Source organism: Leptonotus elevatus, chromosome 13 (genome assembly GCF_054856555.1).
Source record: "Leptonotus elevatus isolate MCC_2025b chromosome 13, RoL_Lele_1.0, whole genome shotgun sequence".
NCBI classification, from domain to species: Eukaryota; Metazoa; Chordata; class Actinopteri; order Syngnathiformes; family Syngnathidae; genus Leptonotus; species Leptonotus elevatus.
In genome coordinates this window covers 5,207,291-5,226,383 of record NC_141251.1, presented here as the reverse complement: position 1 = coordinate 5,226,383, position 19,093 = coordinate 5,207,291, and the positions used below count along the sequence as shown (strand labels likewise).

Sequence of the window (19,093 nt, the reverse complement as noted above, 5' to 3'; positions counted from 1 at the left end):
GATGACCATGTATCGTAAGGCTTCTTATTTATAAAACAAAAACAACAAAAAAACAAAAAACATATATAGTATACTTTTCTCAGGTTTTTTTGTTGTGGGTTTGGGGGATTTTTTTATTATTATTTTTGCTGCCATTAAATTTTTTTATTTTTTTAAACCTGGGAAAAAAGTATTAATATACAAAATAGTACCAAAAAAAGTACAAAATATTCTGTAAAACTGAAAAGATTTTTTTCTGAAAGAAAAAACACAAAACACCAAACCCCACAAAAACCCCAAAACACAAAAAACAATACAGAATAACAAAAAAAAAAGGGGGGAAACTGAATTTTTTCTCTCCTAAAAACGGGAGAAAAAAACAAACAAACCTTGGTCTCATTTATATGAAAACAGGCCAAATACACTATTGTATTTTAATGTTGACTTTTTTTTTTTTTAGGTAGTACTGTGTGTAAAAAAAATAAAATAGGACTACTATTCACTAATATAGTATATTCAAACACTTACTGAAGGAAGCCTCAAGACTGCTTGATTTTAAGTAGTGCAGCCACAATAATAAAGGCAAAATGACAGGACAATATTTTTCCTCTCCAAAAAAAAAAAAAAGACGAGAGGGGTTTTAATGACTTGTTGATGTGTGTGTGTGTGTGTGTGTGTGTGTGTGTCGTAGTTTTCTCATGACTTTTTAGCCGGAAACATGATTAGGCTACATTAGTACACTTAAGCACACATCATGTTTGTATGCTCTCTGATTCCCACATATGTATATTTATTTTTAGTTTCTCTCAAAAAATTCTTTTTTTTTTTCATAAAAAATAATTAAATATATTCCTACAGTATCAAAAAGTTGGCTGACGTTCTAGTTGGTTACTGTTTATTCCCCATTTCACTTCGCGTCCACTGGAGGGCAGCAGAGCTCAACATCTCAGGGCAGAACAGCGTCATTGAATGAAGCCCCCCCACCCCCGACCGACACTGACAGTGATTTAAAAGCATTACAGTGACAGCAGGCAATTGCCATTTTGCACTCAAAGTTGAACTTTGATTCTAATTACTTTTCAGTCAGTCCGACATTAGTGAGGTGAAAGCTCAAAAGCTTCAACAAACAGGAGCTTCAATCTCGTGTCTCAAATCCATTTCGGATTCCGAATCAATACGCAGTCGACGTGCATTGTTCCAATAGCAATGGCAACACAAATTGGGTGCCAAGAAGAGATTACGCCACTTAACCAAACGCTCACAAGCCATCAGGACGCCAACAGTCAGCTGCGCTCAAACGCGTGTCTGTGCGCGTGTCCCTGTGCGCGTGTGTTAGTGGAGGGTTCGTGTGTAAAAGTTGGTGTGTCTTGCTCATGCGCCAAGAACACACTGACACTTGTTACACGAATTCATAAAAAAAAAATTGAAAGAAAAAAAAGTTGTATTAATTTTATTAATAAGTTTTATTTACAAATTCAAAACATTTAAATTGAATTACAAATGTAAATAAAATGTTCAAAGTATTTTTTTTATTAAAATGAAATTAAATGACATTTTATGTTTAAATAACATTGCAAATGCAATTCAAATGTCAATTATATTGAAATTGTAATTAAAACAACACATGCAATTTTTTTTTGTTTTTAAATACACGTCTTAATAAAATAAAAATATTTAAGAAATCCATTTATGATTTGGATGTATATAATGGTCAATTACAATTAAAATGAAGTTATGAATGTAGATATCATTACAATGCAATTAAAAAAATTTAAAACACAAGATAAAAAACTGAATTGAATGCAAACATGATTAAAATTGTAGCTAAAATTTAAATAGCAATTTTAACGTGTACTTGTAATAAAGTGCAAAAATTTGAATTGCGAATATAGCTCTTTAAAATACATTTTAATTATAGTTGACTTCATGATTAAACTACAACTAATACAAATTCTAATTGATTTCATAATAATTTTTTTAAAATTAGAAACATATTTGAAAAATAAATTACAACTGTATTTACATTAATAATTCAATTTGAAATGAAAACACTGACAACTAAAATGCACTAACTTTGTTTTTTTCCATTTTGCAGGAAAGTGACTTTATGTTTTTATAGCTTCTGCCAAATGGCTTCCGCTAAAAAGTTGAGTCCGATAATTGTCTACGTCTAAACATCTGCCAATTCTATCAATATAACTAACGTCATTTTAAAATAATACATGTAAGTTAGCCCACTTTAGTTGTGCGTGTAATTAAAATGACATCATAAAAATAAAAGTGTATTTTAGGAACATAAATCGCATGTCAAGCCACTTAGGAAAGCCATTCAAAGGTCAAAGGTCAGACTGACTGAGGGGTCTGCGTGGGGACATTAATATGTAAGTGTGAAAGGGTATGTCGTCGTACCACTTTCACACACACACACATGTACACACGCGCGTTCGTGTCACCCTGCGAGAACACCTGTTTCATGTCGCTTCATTCTTGCGGCCTACGGGCTCGTAAATCAAAAAAGCAGGGCCTGCTCGACATAGCACAAGTCTATAAACAGTCACTGTGTGACTTACAGCTGTTTACTCGGAGTACCCCCCCCCCCTCCCGCCACCCCCATAGCGTACGTAAATGGGCGTTCCGCAAGTACTCATACTGAGTGATTGGGTTTGATGTGCCTCCGATACGGCGTGCATTGCGCTGCCTTCCTTATCTGCTTTATTGCCTTCAACGTGTTTCATTGCATTTGTTGCAAGTGGAACTTTTGAAATTGAAGAGCCCAAAAAAACGACAAGTTTTGATTTTACCTTTCAAGAGGAAATAACGAGTGGGTGATGATGATGATAACCAAACAGGAAATGGAACTTTAAATCAAGGAGATTACAGTCCAAGATTGAATTATTAAACTTCAGATATCACAATTAACACAAAAGTGAGGGCATGGGCTTTTTAATGTAAACTTTATTGAACAAAGAATGAAACGTCAATGAGAAAAACACTTCCCTCACATTCATAGCATAAACGTAGCCCCGGACGTGAACGAGTAATACAAAAGTAAATACACAAATGCCATTTCAATTATTTACAAGTTTATTTCTGACTATAAATTTGGTCACGTAAAAAAGAAGAAGCTGTTACCCGTTTAGCTGATTTGAAACTAAGCTAACTAAGCTAAGCAGTTAAGCTAAATCTTGTTGTATTTATTTGACATAGTAATTCTTCCACATTCACTTTGAGTATTTGTCTTAGTTGTAAACCAAGTGTTAACTCATTTAAAAGCATACGCAATTTACCATACTAGCTAAGCTTAGCTTCTAGCTAAGCTAGCATGTAGCATTTTCCCTAAGGTGTTATCATTTACATTTTGTATGGCAACAATTGTTTATTTGTAAACCAAATGTTAACTACTAAACATAAAAACAAAAAAACATCTGCTATCTTAGCTTAGCTTGTAGCGAACCTAGCATGTAGCATTTTCCCTAAAGCGTATCATTGACATTTTGTATGGCAACAATTAAATATTTGTACACCAAATGTTAACCAGTAAAAACAAACAAACAAACAAACAAACAAACAAACAAAAACACATCTTAGCTTAGCTTGTAGCTAACCTAGCATGTAACCTTTTCAATCCAAAGTGTCATCATTTTGTCAGCAAATCAGCTACAATTTGCTGTAAATAATACTTTCTGGGGCAGTTTTGTGGCCGTACATAAAGACAGTATGAATTCACAGACGCTTTGACAAAAATAAACACCTTGCATCCATTTTCTCCGCAGTTACATTTCCTAATTATGATCATTTCTGTTCATTTCTTGGATGAACCGAAATGAAAATCTGCACCGCATCATTCCAGTTTAGCAGTGCCGTGAAACAGAAATGCTTCAATTCACGACTGGATTCAGCCGTATGCTTGTGTGTACAAATTAATTCAACAACAACAGTGAAACATTTAAATGGAAAGTTTGCCAACATTAAGTGACAAAATGTTGCGTTCCATCTTTGACGTCAAAAGCCGTCAATGGCATTGAATGAATTTATTTAGATGTATCATCTTTCATGGATTATTGATCGACTTGATGTTCTTCAACCGCTATTTCACAAATTATTTATTGGCAGAAAAAAAAACTTGTAGTTCTCAGTGGCTCAAATATTCTCTTAAGAATTGCAAGCTTGTCATTGAAGTGTCAATATCCTTTTTTTTTTTTGTGGTGAAGTAAACAAAGCCACCTGCCACTTCTCGTGTCTGCCCACTTCGATGAAAAAAAAAAGTCCACTTGTCATCCTTTAAAAGCTACTTAACAAAAACCAGACGGTGTTTTTTTTTTTTTTTGTCATCACCCAATTACAGAAAGTCGTACGTGCTTTTTAGCGGCTGTTTTGAAACGCCAGCAAGGTGACCTCCTTCTACTTCCTGGTTCATTTGCATCCTCCTTGAGCCCACAACAACCCTCTCGTACCATCTCAAGTGCACACAAAGCAGGTAGCCACGTACTTAACGCCACTTTTTTTTTTTTTGTACCCGCCAGAGGCTTTTTGCTGCTTATTATTGCATCAGCATTTATTGTCTGAGCATTCTATGTGTTTTCTTTAAAAAAATATATATATATATTTTTTTTCTGGTCGTGTTTTCAAATAGGTTAAGCATTCACACTTTGAAGCGTTGGGTACGGCCAGCGACAAAGACGCCTCGCTGTGCGAAGGTCCACACCCTGAGGATCAAACATTTAAGTTATATTGTTAAAATAAATATTCACTCGTAAATTTGTGTTACTAGAATTATTATTTACACATTAATACACTTTGGTGTTTGTTTGTACAAGTATCTAAGTTGATGTGTTGAATCTGCTGCTCTCCGTCATTCACTTGCATTTACCTAAAGTATGCTAGCTTCTGATTGGTTAGTGTTTAGTCAGCTGATAGCTGCCGCGTATGACGAGTAAAGTTTAAATTAAGAATGAATCCGTCTCCATACTGCCTTTTCATTTTATAAATGGTGTCCCGTTAAACCACCAACGAATCCTCACATTAGACTATAGCTACGCTAGGTGTATTTCTCGTACGTTTTTTTCTCTCGCAAATTTGCCACTTTATAAACTCACAAATTTGCCACTTTATAAACTCGCAAAATTAGTATTTTTTTCTCACAAATTTGCCACTTTATAAACTCGCAAAATTAGTGTTTTTTCTCTCGCAAATTTGCCACTTTATAAACACGCAAAAATGGCACTTTGTAAAGTGGCAAATTTGTTACTTTATAAAACTCGCAAATTTGCGACTTTAAAAAGTAGCAAATTTGCCAAATTTTTCTTGCAAATTTGCCACTTTGTAGTCGCAAATTTGTCACTTTATAAACTCTCAAATTTACGACTTAATATTGCCTCCACCCTCTCAAAACAATATTTATACGTGGCCCTAATACCTCGTCGTAGGTTTGAACTAAAGTGACAAAATGTTGCAAAGAAAAAGCAAAACAAAATAATTTGATGCGAAAAAGGAGTTCAGGGCCACATTGATAAGTCATATAATTACAATAAATTACAATGTCATAATTAAAATAATTTCTCCCAAGGTAAAAACAATTAGACATCTTTACAGTAACACGAGAAAATATTTTTCCGTCCTCTGATTGGTTGGTCAGAGCAAAACTGGTTACAGACAACTTATGCTAGCAAAACACACGTCTGGACATCTTTAGTGAGTATAATACTGAATATATATTTCATCAAATCTGACATGTTTTTGTTATTAGATAAATACTGATTGTGATCTGCTCCAGATGCTATATATTCATATTCATATTGCGTTTTTTCTAGAGTATTGATTGTTTCTACAATGACGACGCGAAAGTGCTGCTATTAAGACGTGAATTCACGGACGGGATGCAAAAACGAACCGGGTCCCTTGAAAAAACACAAGTCTTTACCGCTCCAAGAAAACCTGAGTTGATCTTGACAATCCGATGGCGTCCATTCCAAAATGATTACGGATTGCGGTAGGTCTTGATGATATCCAAAATGGGCTTCCTGCAGATGGGACAGGACTTTTCTTCCTGCTTGAGCGTGCGGGCGCACGAGAAGCACAGACAAAGGTGCCCGCAGTCGTAGAGCGCCGTGTTCGCCGTGTCGTCCCAGCAAATGGCGCACTTGTCGGATTCTTCTTGCGTGGAGCTGGGAGAGCTCGGGCTGGCCGGCGGAGAGTTCTGCGGCGTTTCTGAATGAGATGAACACACACACACAAAAAAAAAATGGCGTTCAGCCATTAGAGGTTTATGTACAGTTGTTTGTTTATATTTATTTTAGCTCATTCACTGCCATTGACGGCTATAGATGTCAAAAATTCATTAGTTTAAATTTTTTTCCACTTTTGTTAACAAGAGTATGAAAATCTAGAAAAAAATAATGTATTGTACATTTAGAACAGATACAATTTGTGATTAATCGTGAGTTAATTATTGAAGTCATGCGATTAATTACAATTAAAAAAAAATAATCGGCTGACGGCTGAAAAAGATGACGATGATTTTTAAATCGTAATTAACCACAGGAATTCACTAGTTAACTCACGATTAATCACAAATTTTACATCTGTTCTAAATGTACAATAAAAAAAAATCTAGGTTTTTATACACTTGTTAACAAAAGTGGAAACAAATGTTAAACTAATGGAAATAGTTTAAATGAACTTTTGACGTCTATAGCCGTCGATGGCAGTGAATGAGTTAATTTGATCATCGATTACTTGTCGATGAATCAATTAATTGTGACATCTCAAATAAAATAAAAACTCCTAAAACTAAACCTAATAAAAACTAAACAGAAATTAAGCCTTTTCCCCAAAATTTAAACTAATTAAAAAATTAACTGAATTAGAAAAAAAATGGCCATATATATATATATATATATATATATATATATATATATATATATATATATATATATATATATATATATATATATTTATAAAATGTTTTTTGGACCGGTGCAATTTATAGTCGGCAAAATAAAAATACGGCACAACCAAACCACTGCATTGGAAGTACTGTGGAACATTTGCGCTCCCCAAATCTCCACACTCACATATGAAAGACACAGTGAGTAAAATGCGAGCGACAAACCTGTGAGGGGAGGAGCGCTGAAGCGGTTGTGCCTTTTGTAAGACAAACTGACATTGGGCGTGTTGACGGCGGATGAGCTGGAATTCAGAAGCGACTGGACGAGTGGGTTTGTGGCTTGAGATGAGCCTGACAAAGTACAACACACACAAAATCAAAATCTCGGCCAACAACAGTGCTCAAGTACAAAAATATACGGTAAATAGTAATCGTCTATTTCAACGACCTAATTGCTATGTCCATTTTTTGGTCGTCACGACACACGGGCACTTGCTAATTAAATCATAAACCTGGCATCCATTTTCCTCGCGAGCAAACGCAGCAGACAAATGAGGCCTCGTGTTTACATTTGACTTCTATTATTTGCGCTCCAGCTCAACATCGCATCACGGCGCGACATTAGCTCGTTAAACATTTGACTTTATGTGCAAACGAGTCCGCGTCGTGGATCGGGTTCGTGCACGGATGCTGCATGTGGGAAAGTGGGTCACTATCTCCAAAAGGTGACTGTGCCATTTAGACCATTCAAAGCATGCAGCAATATTGCGAGAAGAACACGCGTTTTACGTTTATATAATAGTTCCAGGTTCGACGTGTTTCAATTTACGCTCATTATGAGATTAGGAACAGAACTGAAGAACCAAGCGCTGCGAGGGTTTGGACAAACCTGTGGAGGAAACCCGGCTGGAGTTGAGGATTCTGTCGACGGTAATGTTGGACTCTTTTGGCGTGTTGGTTGCGGGTGTCTTGGTCATGGACAAGGGCGATCTCGGGAAAGAAGGGACGGCGTATGAGGGAGATCTCAAGGGGCCTTGGGCGTCCGAGCCTGCCAATAGAGAAGGCTTGAGGATCACAACAGAACGATACATTTAAACATGACTAAATCACATTTGTGGACTTTTCTCTGCCACTGACGGATATAGACGTCAAAGATCTATTTGAACTGGGCTGGCAGAAGAGCTGTCAAGATTAATCGATTCAACGACAAGCAATCGATTATGATTTTTTATTTTTTTTTATTGTTATTATTGTTATTAACTACATGACTTCCCTAGTTAACTCAGGATTAATCACAATAAAAAAATTCTAGGTTTTCATAGTCTTGTTAACAAAAGTGGGAAAAAAATGTTGAAATAGTTCAAATTAATTTTGGACGTTTATAGCCGTCAATGGCAGTGAATCAGTTAAAAAAAAAGAAGAAAAGATTATTACAAAATTCGAACCGTCAAGCGATTAAAAGTTTTTAATCGTAATTAATCGCATGACTTCACAAATTTCATAGCTGTTCTAAATGTACAATGAAAACAATTCTAGGTTTTCATACTATTGTTAACAAAAGTGGAAAAAAATGTTTAACTAACAGAAATAGTTAAATTAATTTTTGTCGTTTATAGCCGTCAATGGCAGTGAATGATTTTTTCTTGCCAATATTTTCTCTTTTAGTGAAAATTAATATCGGTTATCGGCGTCCTTGACTACTAATAATCGGTATCAGTATCGGCCCTGAAAAAAACATATCGGTCTATCTCTACAAATAATTGCAAGCATAAAATTTATGCCAAACACATGGCCTGACTAAATTAAGCTCCTCCCCTCACTTCACCATACTTTCTTGGCACCAAGATACCACAAGATGGCACAAAAGCAATACCTTTATATTAGACAAGGTTTTGGCTTAACCCAAAAAATTACAAACTTGTGAATGTACCAGGATTCCCGCCACAGACTCAACAATTTTACAATATTCCGCATTAAACGAATGCAATCTAAACTGGAGGATGGCGTGGGCGCAACGTGGTCCCATCTGCTCCGTTTGACGGGCTCGGCGACACCCAGTCGTGACATAACTGTCGCTCGCCTCGTTGGCGACACGTTTCCACGGCAACCGGTGGTTACCGTGCCCCCAGCGTGTGGGCGAGCGGAGACGCGTCCCGCCGCCCCACCGCCTTCCTTCCCGCAGCTGGAGTGGGAAAACGTCTCACAGGATGAGCCCGAAGAACGGAGGCGGGGAGCGAGAACGGAGGAAGTGGAGAGGAGCCGCGTCCTGCCAAGGGGACGCTCGGTGGGCGGACGCCCGCCACCTCCATCCGCAGCGCAATTACATTTAATAATGCATATGGTGGGCATGGTAAAGAGCTATTATGAGATAACCTCCTCCTGATAAATTACAGTGGCGGCAGCGGGGGGGCGAGCCTGACAGGAATAACCTCCTAAGCGCTGATGAATGAATACACATGACGACGCTCTTGTGATGCGGCTGAATGTTCTTCGGGGAAAAGCAGTACTCTGCAATCGTCTATTTACGCCATCAACACGATATTGTACTATCGCTAATGGTATTGAACAGTATGTGAGCTGTGATGTTCAAAATGCGAGCCCGAGGGCACTTTGATGCCAATTTCAGTCAAAAGCAGAGGGAGAAGGCCAAAATGGCTTGGAGGTCCTTTATCTTGCCATGGAAATATACCGCAAATTTTCCAGAAATCTTCCAAAAATTCTTTAGCACTTTACAACCGTATGTGATAGACTGATATGTCTTTTCCAGACACCGACGGCCCGATACCGATTATTAGTAGTCAAGGAGGCCGATAACCGATATTGGAGGGGGATTGATGTTGTGCCATGTTATGTTTTCTAAAGTAAAAACAGATGTTTGCAAATGTCTTCTTTCATTAAGGACTGCAAAAATCAGTCAACAATTGCTGTTGATATGCTGAAATGAGAGGATTTGGACAATTTTAAATAAAAAATTGCTACAAATTATTACTCAATTACTAAAATTGTTGTTGATTAATCTGATAATAAATTACTTGTCGATTAATCGATTGTGACAGCTCTAATAATAATTAAAAAAACTAAAAGTAATAAAAACTCAACTGAATTTGGACAACAACAAAAAAAGTCAAATCAAAATACTATTACTGCTGATATGCTGAAATCAATTGGACAATTTTTTATTAAAAAAATGGCTCCAAATGACTCGAATAGTTGTTGATTAATTTGATAATCAATTATTTGTCGATTAATCGAGTAAAACTAAAACTAATAATAACTGAAATTAACCTTTTTACCAAAAACTAAAACTAATAAAAAACTAACAAAAATAACTAAATAAATAAAATAACAAAAATAAGACAAAAAAAATAAATACAAAAAAATCAAATCTAAAAATTAATTAAAACAGAATTTGAAAAAAAAAAGAAGTAAAAACAAAATACTATTACTGCTGGTATGCTGAAATCAGAAGATTTGGACAATTTAAAATTTAAAAATGGCTCCAAACGATTACTCGATTATTAAAATAATCGGATAATCGATTACAGCTCTAGTTCGCAGACAGTGAAAAATTGTCCAAACATGGTCACAATTTCCTTGCAACAAGGAAAACGGTTTGCGACAAGTAAAAACTGTCTGCGAGCATCTTTGCAACCTTTTGCAACTCTTTGCAAACCCTGACGAGAACCCAAAGTTTGCAAGTATTCGCCGCTCTGATATAATAATATAGTAGCTTTGTCGGCCTTCCGATGTCATTTCGTCAAAATGCCAAATATCGGCACCGACAATCAGCCCGGGCCGATAATCGGTCTATCCCACCTATCAAGGAAGGAAGATGAAGCGAACATACCAAAAATCCTGAGTTGCGTGATGTTTTTCTGCGGCGCGAAGAACATCCACAGCGGTCTGGAGTTGTCCACGTGCAGCCGCACCTCCAGGCCGACGCCATTGCGGCTCGCGACGACCTCGCCGGCAGCGCTCACCTCGAAGCTCAAGACGTCTTCATCCATCAACGCCGCAGACAAGTGGTCCAGGGCCCAGAACTCCAAGCGGTCCTGCAGCCACGTCAGGTCGGTCGGCATTTCCTGCGGCTTGAGCGTGGCCGGGTCGCAGGTCGTCACGCCGTAAGACAGCTCGGCCGGCCCGTCGCTCTGCAATATGACGGAGACGATCTCGCCGTGCTCCAGAGGCCGACTGGTGAAGACCAGCGTCCTGTCCGGGCCTTGATGCTGCACCGTCACCACCGTGTGAGGGTCCAGCAGGCGCACGTGGACGCCGTGCACGTAGTGAACCTGTAGCTCGTCTTCAAGGTGATCGGGGAGCTCGGAGCACAGCCGCAAGTTTTGAAAGTTTTGGGGCATGTGGTCCGGGCACTGGTGCTCCTCGTGGTCGTCTTCGTCGGGGCCGTCTTCGAAGATATCCAACACAGACACGGGAAGTTGATACGTCCGAGTCTTTTTATGGAACGTCAGTCGACGGCGGGTGGAAGCCACCTTTGTGCCGTTCGAAGATAGCGTCTCACTCTCTGTGGGGACAACACAAGGACAGCACATGGATTGTCAATGATCCTGATTTTGCCACTCTCTTAAGACACGGCGTGCAGTTTTCAGCACAAGCGCACATTCAAAGACCCACATTCATTCGAGTGCGCGCTGAATAGCTGCGGGTCAGCGGCTACGTAACGACGCTAAAGAACAAAAGAAGATGCATAACAGGTTTATGTAACGCGCATGAGAAAAGAAGACGTGAACGAGCCTCCCACTCTGTCTCCGGTGCCGAGTCTTAAGGCTCGTCTCTGGATTGGAGCTGGAGGACATTTTCTGGCTTCCATTTTCTTAGCCCATATGCCTCACATGTTGCCCCCCCCCCCACTGTACACTAACTTTGTAAATAAAAAAATACATATTTTTACATGATTAAAAAATAATAATCATGTAAAAACAACAACACACACTTTAATAGAAATTATAAATGAAAGCACACAGAGAAAACATTAAAAATACAAATCTAACTGTCATCTATTATTACACAACAAATTCTAGTAAATACATTTTATTTTTTGTTTATGATATAATGTACATTTAATAAATAAATTTGTTTTAAATTACTGTATATTTACATACAAAACAGCATTTAAAAAAATATTTTTAGAATTATTTAAAAATATTTATTTTTTAGTTAACCTTTACTTAACCAGATAAAATTTGGAGAACCAATTCTCATTTACAATTAAATTACATTTTAATATGAACAAATTATATAATTTAAAATACACATTTTACAAAACAAAATAACTACAATACTTTTAATTGATTAAAAACTGATTTTAACTTCAATTTGACAATTTATGTACAAGATAGTAAAATATATATACAATTATTAATCGTAACATTTTATGTACACATTTAAACGACATGTGCAAATTAAATTACATTAAAATAAAAATCAACAAAACCACAATATATACTACTATATACTGGAATTAACAAAATAATAAAAAATTATTTCGAATTTTATGTGCAAAATAAAAAAGTATTTCTTATTAACATGGATATTTTACTAATACATAAAAACTAAAGTTGTAATTCAAACTAAAAACATTACATATAATATACAAGAGAATAAAACAAAATAACTAAAGAATGATATTCATTTAAGCATGATATTCACTTCGAAATGTAAAACCCCAAGAGCGACGTTGGTGAGCAAAGCGAGACGAGACCCCCCCCCCCCCCCCTTCCCCCGAAAACGATCCCGTGTATAAACGAAGGTGTTTACGTTCAGCCTTCAGATGTTGTGTAATCGTCGCCAGCCAGCAGTCTTGATGTTGACATAACAAACATGACCTCACAACCGGGTTAGCGTGCTCCTCTTTGCGAATTTCTGCTTTTTACGACCGCTGGACACGAATGAGCTTGGGACTCCATTTTCACTAATAGACATTCCTCAGTCTAATGGGGACCACTTCAAAGTAGCAACTGTAAGGGAGGCTCGCTCACAAGTGAGAGCAGAAGCGCGCTGGCATGCTGATTGAACGAGTTCCTCAAACTCCGGCTAAAATTAGCCTGATTGGATCTTAAGGCCAAGAGATGAGTGGCATGTTGGCGGCTCTCAAACCCAGTCGGATTTTGGGATTCCCGTCTGGGACAGAACTTTTGAATATTCAGCAGAGCTATACTTGCTCCGGTATAATTACTTCAGTAACTTGTACTTGCAAACACATTTTTACTAGAGTATTCATGTTAACTCATTCACTGCCATCGACGGCTATAGACGTAAAAAATTCCTTTGAACTATTTCTATGAGTTTCACATTTTTTCCCACTTTTGTTAACAAGAGTATGAAAACCAAGATTTTTTTTTTATTGTACATTCAGAACAGATATAAAATTTGTGATTACTCTTGAGTTAACAAGTGAAGTCATGTGATTAATTACAATTAAGAATTTTAATCGCCTGATGACCCTAATAAAAAAAAGAAGAAAACAAATATAAAAAAATTAGGTGCGTCAGACGATTAGTTAAAAAATAATAATAATTAATCGCATGACTTCAATAGTTAACTCACGATTAATCACAAATTTTATATCTGTTCTAAATGTAAAAAAAATATTTCTAGGTTTTCATACTCTTGTTAACAAAAGTGGGAAAAATGTGAAACTAATAGCATTAGTTCAAATGAATTTTTGACGTCCATAGCCGTCAATGGCAGTTAATGAGTTAATGTAGAAATTGAAACCAATGATGGAAATAAAGTCCAGTGTTTTGTTTAGCTTTGCACTGAAAACTTGGAAACTAGAGCTGATGCTAAAGAAGTTAGCATTACTTTGTTTTTTTATTTTTGTAAGTAATCGCATGACTTCACTAGTTAAATCACGATAAATCACAAATTTTATATCTGTTCTAAATGAACAATATATTTTTTTCTAGGTTTTCATACTCTTGTTAACAAAAGTGGGGGAAAAAAGTGAAACTAATAGCAATAACAATAGCTGAAAACTTGGAAACTAGAGCTGATGCTAAGGAAGTTAGCATTACACAAACTGCGATACGAAACTGCCCCTTTCAAGACATGTTATTTATGGTTTACTTTCACTTGAGTCACAATATTGTAATGTAACAGTTTGTGCCCCCCCCCCCCCCCCCCAAACACACACACTTTTATCACAAAGAGGCAGCACATCTCCGGCCAGGCCGCTGATAAAACTGCTTGAACTCAATTACTTCCTCTGCAAAGAGTGTCCAAGAGCAAGCTTGGGCGTCTTATTATTAGCACTCTTATCATCGTGACAGCAAAGAGATAACTTCCATCCCCGCCATTATGCTTGGCATTTTTACGTCTGGTTAAGTCCTGCGAAAGCGCAAAAGAGACAAAGCAAATAAAGGTAATGTAAAGTGTTTGGCCGTGTGGCATTTGCGCTTCATTCAGCGCGTGTTTGCATCTTCAACACCATCGCGGCGGCGTGCGACCCACGCGGACTTTCTAGCGAGAGAGTCCAGACAAACACGCAAGTCAAATACACCCGCTCAAATCTGCACTTTTTTAATTGAACTTTTGTAAACAAGTCATCTGGATCAGATCCAGATTAAAGTTGCTTACAAAACAAGATGATTAAGATTGAGAACATATTTTGTGGGCTATATTTGGATTTGTTTCAATTCACCATACAGCAGCAATTCAGTCGGGCTGAATTTTCAAATCAAGAACTGTAGACACAAATCCATTAGGTACACCTGCACCTGTTAAGTAGGTCTGCAATAAGAAATTCTGCTGTGTAATATGTGCAAATGCATAATTATTGAAAGTGAGTGAGTGTACTTTTTTTCAACAACATGATCCACAAATGCATCGAAAGAACGTTGAATTAGAATGTTAGTCGTGTGAAAGTGTAACAGCTGTGCCTTTAAGGGGCGTCTGTCACTAAAAAAGCAGCCACAGTAAAACAATGGCAGGTTAAACACGTAACCGTCTGCCCTGTTCAGAGGATCAAGTAGTAAACATACTGACAAATTAAATTCTACTCTTACAAGTTAAATAAACGCCTGAAGCTATTGACTGGCTAGAGAAATTTGGGGTAAAGAAAAAGCAGATTTAAGTGTACTACTGCAATGAAGACGACGACGTGGTCTTTGAGCTTCTCAATCTCAGGAGAAAAGCTCAATTCAAGTATGAGAACGCATACCAGACGAGGTCAACGTTCGCTTTCGTTGAGCTTTGCAGCTGGGGAAGAGACAAAAAACAAAGGAGACTCGCTCCACCCTTGCTGAACGTTTAACAACCACAAACTGGAAGAACCCGTTTCAGCAAAAGGAAAATGAAGCTAAAAGCGGCCGAGGAGGAAGTCAAACGATAAACTGCGCCATGACAACGCAAAAAGCTGCCGTCAAGACAATCAACACATACGCAATTGAAATATGTCCAACAAAAGCACCGACTGAGAAGACATAAGAACAACCTCCACCAAGGCTTCCTCAATAAAGGATAGCTGCAATTAAATAGAACACGTCATAGCACAAAAAATAATTTCATGACTTTCATGAGGTTAAATACAATGTTTGAAAACCAACGTCCAATTAAACTTCTTTGAAATTGTAAACACAAATTTTGTTTTATTTACTTATATGTGTATTTCTATCTGTTTCCGTTTTGCAGCAATTAGTGTTAGAATATAGCTAAGTCTCATCGTTATTCACAAATCTATTTAGAACTGTGGGGAAAACAGCTTGTTGCAACACGGCCCTGGTTGATCTCTTATACTCTCCAGCCACCTACTGGCTGTTTTTTGTAATACTACCATTTCTTCAACAGCTCTAGTCTTCAGTTCAGAGGCTGCATCAAAGCCTTCTGTATGCTCTAGCATTAAAAAAAAAAAGTATAGTCATTTCTGGACTATAAGCCGCTACTTTTTTCCACTTGCATTCGACTCTGCGGCTTATACAAAAGTGTGGCTTATCCATCAGATCACAAGGGGGCGTACTATAAAGGATGCGCAAGAGCGTCAGGCAGAGCAAAACAAGCCAAATACAGTAGGAGAAACAGAATGAGAGCGAGAAAATGTGCGTCCTCATTATGGAAAAGAAAGTAGCGGGAACCCGGTGCGATAACATTAAAACGCCTGCGGCTTACAGTTGGGTGCGGCTTATAGGTGTAACAAACTTGAGTATTCCCCAAATTTAGCTAGCGCGGCTTATAGTCAGGTGCGCCTTGTAGTCCAGAAATTACTGTAAATACGTCTTTGGGACACTGGTCATATTTAAAATTGAATGTATTTTGGGAGCAAATGAATGAACTGTACCTAATGTTGGGGCTTGTCAAAGCAGCTTTTAACATTCTAATATGTAATATCAAACATGTTTTGGAAAGTGTTAGAAGCACCAAATGCACCCGGGTTCACTTTGTTCTTTGGCCCGCTACGGCGGGATTAAAGAGCTCTCCGGACAGAGCGGGAGGTGGGCCAGTTCAGAGAAGACCTCACAAAGGCCGTCTGCATTAAACAGCATCCATGCGAGGATTTGCGCTAAGTATGCATGCCTGGGGGGGCCGATCCAGGACAACATGTAGAGGAGATGTTGAGTGATGTCATCTGTCATGAGAAAGCAGAGCAGGGTGGAGCAGAGGGGTGTTGCCTAAAAAGGGAAGGGGGCTTATTAAGGAAGACAGCGAGAGGAGGCACTGGGGAAAACATGTTATGAGCTTTTAGGATGGAAATGATCGCACACTGACAAAAGTCCAGGCTCCATCCAGTAGAGTGGTGGGTTAGTGCCACATGTTGTGGACGAGATGAGGCCAGAAGTCGGTAAACACAATAGGCTGTGGTCATGTGAAAGTGATTAGCATCTTCTTTGTACAGCAAAGCCCTTACGGTCCAAAAGTGACAACCTTCATTATAATTTCAACGCTGGCTCACGGATAGTCCGTCAGGACCCGTCAAATCCTAGCAGCTGCCTCGCGAGTGGCGTTTATTTTGCTTTGACCAATCGAGGCCAAACCCTGACATCACTTGAAACAAAACTCTCGGAAATACATACGGGTGGGGGGGACTTCATAGTGGCAATGAAAAGTTGAATTTGTAGTCGGAACGCGCCGTGGTCTATCACCTAAGAAAATTGTATGAAAAACAGCTGTAACTCAGGGAGCCGTCTAGTGCCACGCTACCATAAATACCATTTACCACTACACTGGTAAGTCCGTAAATCAGTACTTCAATGGAATACCATGTTGCGCCACAACGGGCTAGGCAGAGTGACATCGCCAACTACTGGCCTGGCATGCGGCTTTGCAGCTTTTCCAGTTTTTAGTCGATTTTCACAGGTTGTTTTGACATGGATTATTTCAATCACGTCGTCGTCTTTTACCACATTGTCAGGTTCAACAGTTAAACTGCTTTCCTAATTTCCCTATTTCATACGTTATGCTCTTTGCACGATTATAGAGACACAAGGGAGCAGTAGGCAGCAATTAGGGGAGCTCTTTGAGAGTGGGTTTGGCATGTAAAGGTACTTTCTGGGAATTTGGGAGATGGTGGGAAGACATGCTGCAAGCTTAAGAGACAATGCGTCGAGTCAAAAACAGAAAGATTGCACAGGACGTGTCAAGCCGTATGATTTTTACCCAAAAAGGATATCAACAAGGACGGTATGTGTCCTCTCTCTGGACCCAGAGGGGAGGTTACAAGCGTCGGTGATTTCCTAAATTGGAGACCTTGGAAAAGGCTCTTTTTGAAATTCTGGCAGATCTAATCAGGTTTAAATGTCCACTCCCTTGTAAAGAATGAAGATTTGTTTCCCCCTCTATTCTTCCAAAGATTCATTGCTGTGATCAGACATTGAATGTTTACACGACCGAAAGCAACAACAATGCTTCATTGTTGTTTTGTACCATTGGGTGAGAGCTGAGGTAAAGGACTTAATGATTACACCATATTTGCTTTTCCGTCTCACTGACGGCAGTTTGCCTTTTGGCTGGAAACGCACCCGCGATCGACAACTTTGCATGCCGTGGCAACACAACTGAAACATACACTTTGTTGTTGTTGGAGAATTGGGATGGAGCACAGCCAAATTGAGCAATTTGTGCTTTTCAGGGTGTCTTTATCTTCCCAACCAACTAAAAACAGGAACCTTTGCATTAATGATGCTACACCTTTCAACGGCAACAATAATAGCTTGGACGGGACTCAAAGACACTTACAAAAAGCTCATTAAAATGTTGAGTAGCTCTCGTTGGTCATTAGCTGATAGCCAGGCGACTTGACAAGAAATAGAAGCTTCCAGTAGCCATTGGATAGGTAGGCAAATGCCGCCACAAAATTAAAAAAGGTGTGGTAAAGTTCTCAACATAATGAAGACAAAGGTCTGGATAATAAAACGTGGTTTGCATTATAGTGTTTCCCATGTCATGTTGTTTGTGTGTATGTCTCCAGCGATTGCTTGGCAACCAGCCCATGGTGTATCCCGCCTCTTGCAGTCAGCTGTGGTAGGCTCCAGTTCACCAGCAGCCCTAACTTGCAGTAATGAAAATGGATTACAGTATATTCTCCTTATCTGCCAACAAAGTGACCCGATGCGGTATTCATTGAGCATCTTGTATCAGACCTCTCTATATTTAAAACCCTTTTATCCCCCGAACAAATGAGTGACAAGCCAAATAATCCCTTATTGACACGTGAAACAATAAGCAAGCTGGCGCCAATGAACGGAAATAGAAGCAAAGAACAACAAATGTTGTTGGATTGACCTTGTTTATGATTGTGTGCCACGTGAAGCTGTCATATATCACTCCCACCTGTCTGTATGATCCAGTTTGTAGCTCATATGACAACAATAGCACAATGTAATTCTGTGAGGTTACACCCACGCTAACATAAACGAATGCGCTAAGGCACAGAAATATTGGGACACTGCACCAAAAAGCAAGCAGAGCTTGAATGAAACATTACATTTCATCGCCGAGATTTGATTTGTTGCCCCCGTAAAATTGTATGTTGGGACCTGTCAATCGTAATGGGAGACAGGGACAGGTTTATGGACAACGTTTATAACAGCGTTAACCGTTCCATCCATAAAATGTTTAAAAGTGATATAAATTTAACAATGCATTTATTGTTGCGGTTGGAGAACTGCACTGCATTACAATTAGTAGTCCACAGTTTGCTCCTGTCATGCGTGGCTTTAATAACAGGAACAAAGTACTCTTAGAGAGTGTCAATTAAAATTGGCCACTTTTATAACT

The 19,093-nt window shown here is 38.4% G+C and overlaps 1 protein-coding gene across 3 annotated transcripts in view; it reads right to left on the bottom strand.

Annotated features, from left to right (window-relative positions):
* Positions 1-2,918: 2,918 nt before the first annotated feature.
* Positions 2,919-19,093, bottom strand: part of LOC147163560 (E3 ubiquitin-protein ligase NEURL1-like) — an 84,033-nt gene continuing 67,858 nt past the window's right edge. For all 3 annotated transcript variants that reach the window (XM_086092320.1, XM_086092319.1, XM_086092321.1), the window contains 4 exons: positions 10,713-11,387; positions 7,755-7,913; positions 7,091-7,216; positions 2,919-6,186 (listed from right to left, as the gene is read on the bottom strand). In XM_086092320.1, the coding sequence (XP_085948446.1) occupies positions 5,957-6,186; positions 7,091-7,216; positions 7,755-7,913; positions 10,713-11,387 (1,190 nt within the window). In that variant the 3' untranslated portion in view covers positions 2,919-5,956. The remainder of the gene's footprint in view (positions 6,187-7,090; positions 7,217-7,754; positions 7,914-10,712; positions 11,388-19,093) is intronic.